Source organism: Dendrobium catenatum, unplaced genomic scaffold (genome assembly GCF_001605985.2).
Source record: "Dendrobium catenatum unplaced genomic scaffold, ASM160598v2 original_scaffold_105084, whole genome shotgun sequence".
NCBI classification, from domain to species: Eukaryota; Viridiplantae; Streptophyta; class Magnoliopsida; order Asparagales; family Orchidaceae; genus Dendrobium; species Dendrobium catenatum.
The window spans coordinates 1-1,407 of record NW_021423521.1 but is presented as its reverse complement, the minus strand read 5'-3'; the positions used below and the strand labels follow the sequence as shown (position 1 = coordinate 1,407).

The window sequence follows — 1,407 nt, the reverse complement described above, 5'->3', positions numbered from 1 at the left end:
GTTCGAGGAGATGTGCGGCTTCGATTTGAATTCGCAGAGGGAGTCGACTCAAATGGAGGAGACGAACAAGACCACAGGTATGGGCTTCGGTTTCTCCTTGTCTGTATTCCTTTGTGCGTGAGAGCCGAATGAGAGGAGGTTTTTTTGTTTTATGTCGTGAGGAGCAGTTTTTGTCGAGAGGAGTGTGACAGTTGTGTGAGATCATGGGTCGTTTCTGTGGTGGGCTGAGGTGGAATGAGCGGTTGGGTCTCCGACAGTTAGAGGTCAACATACATCAGGTAATATACATCACATCTGCTTCTCTCTAAAACAATTCATAATAGCCCAAGCTTCTCTAGTCCATGGCACTCAAATCAAGTCACAATAAGTGTGCGGTTATGATGCATCCAACCTAAGATGATATGGTCAAGATGAAACGGTCCTATCTGGTCCACCAGTAATGAAAACCACTAAGAATTACAGCACAAAGCAGATTGTAAATATTGTCACACCGTATTTCTTTGAAATTATTACTTTCATATAAAACGAAGAAGATGCATACCTTAATCAAGTAGCAATTACCAATAAATCAGAATCTGTTTAGGAACAATATGGCATGCACAAATCATGTAACCAAATCTGTCTAGTGATAATAAGACACAAAAATAAGTTTGCCTAACATAACTCTTACTCCCACGATGCAACAACTGATATGGAAGTTCAAATATTATTTTGTTAACGTTACAGATGCTCTAACACTAACTCCAACGTCACGCTACCACAAGACTTTGTACAATAACACCTTTCTTTTAATACTACAAAATGATGTTCCTGCTTGATGAAGTTGGCCGCAATAGGATGAAACTCAAGAAATAAGAATAGATAATACATCAACTTTAAAATTTGAGATAGTATACCAGCTACCAATTTGATCCTCTACACTTATACATCAGTAAGCTTTAGCAGAGATGACAGCACTTCTTTCATAGTTGGACGATCCTCGACAGTGAATTTGGTGCACGACAAGGCTAGTTGCAGAACACGAATAGCCTTCTCTTCCTCCACTTTGCCTGAAAGATATATTTCAGGGTCTATTATGCTAAGAGCAGTATAAAATCCATCGTCAAGGGCTTTTTCTACAAACTGATTCAAGGTCAGCGGCACACCATCCTCCTCTGTAATCCTTGTTGGTCTTTTCCTCGTGAAGAACTCCATCATAACTATTCCAAAGCTAAATACATCCACCTTTGTGGTCACCCTTCGCATGTACGCAAACTCTTCAATAGCAAAAGATAATCAATCAGAAATATATAAAAATGAATTTTTGTGCTGTATGTATCTTTACATATTTATGAAGTTATGCATTCAAAACTACTCATAGAAAGGGGATAAAAAAAACTACCTGGTGCCATATATCCAATGGTTCCT

The 1,407-nt window shown here is 38.8% G+C and overlaps 1 protein-coding gene across 1 annotated transcript; it reads right to left on the bottom strand.

Annotated features, from left to right (window-relative positions):
- Positions 1-6: 6 nt before the first annotated feature.
- On the bottom strand, positions 7-1,401 carry LOC110116335 (LRR receptor-like serine/threonine-protein kinase FLS2). Its single transcript, XM_020849881.2, has 2 exons — positions 1,382-1,401; positions 7-1,256 (listed from the first exon to the last, which is right to left on the bottom strand). The coding sequence occupies exons 1-2, from the start codon at positions 1,389-1,391 to the stop codon at positions 922-924; spliced, it is 345 nt and encodes a 114-aa protein (XP_020705540.1). The 5' UTR covers positions 1,392-1,401; the 3' UTR covers positions 7-921.
- Positions 1,402-1,407: the final 6 nt, after the last annotated feature.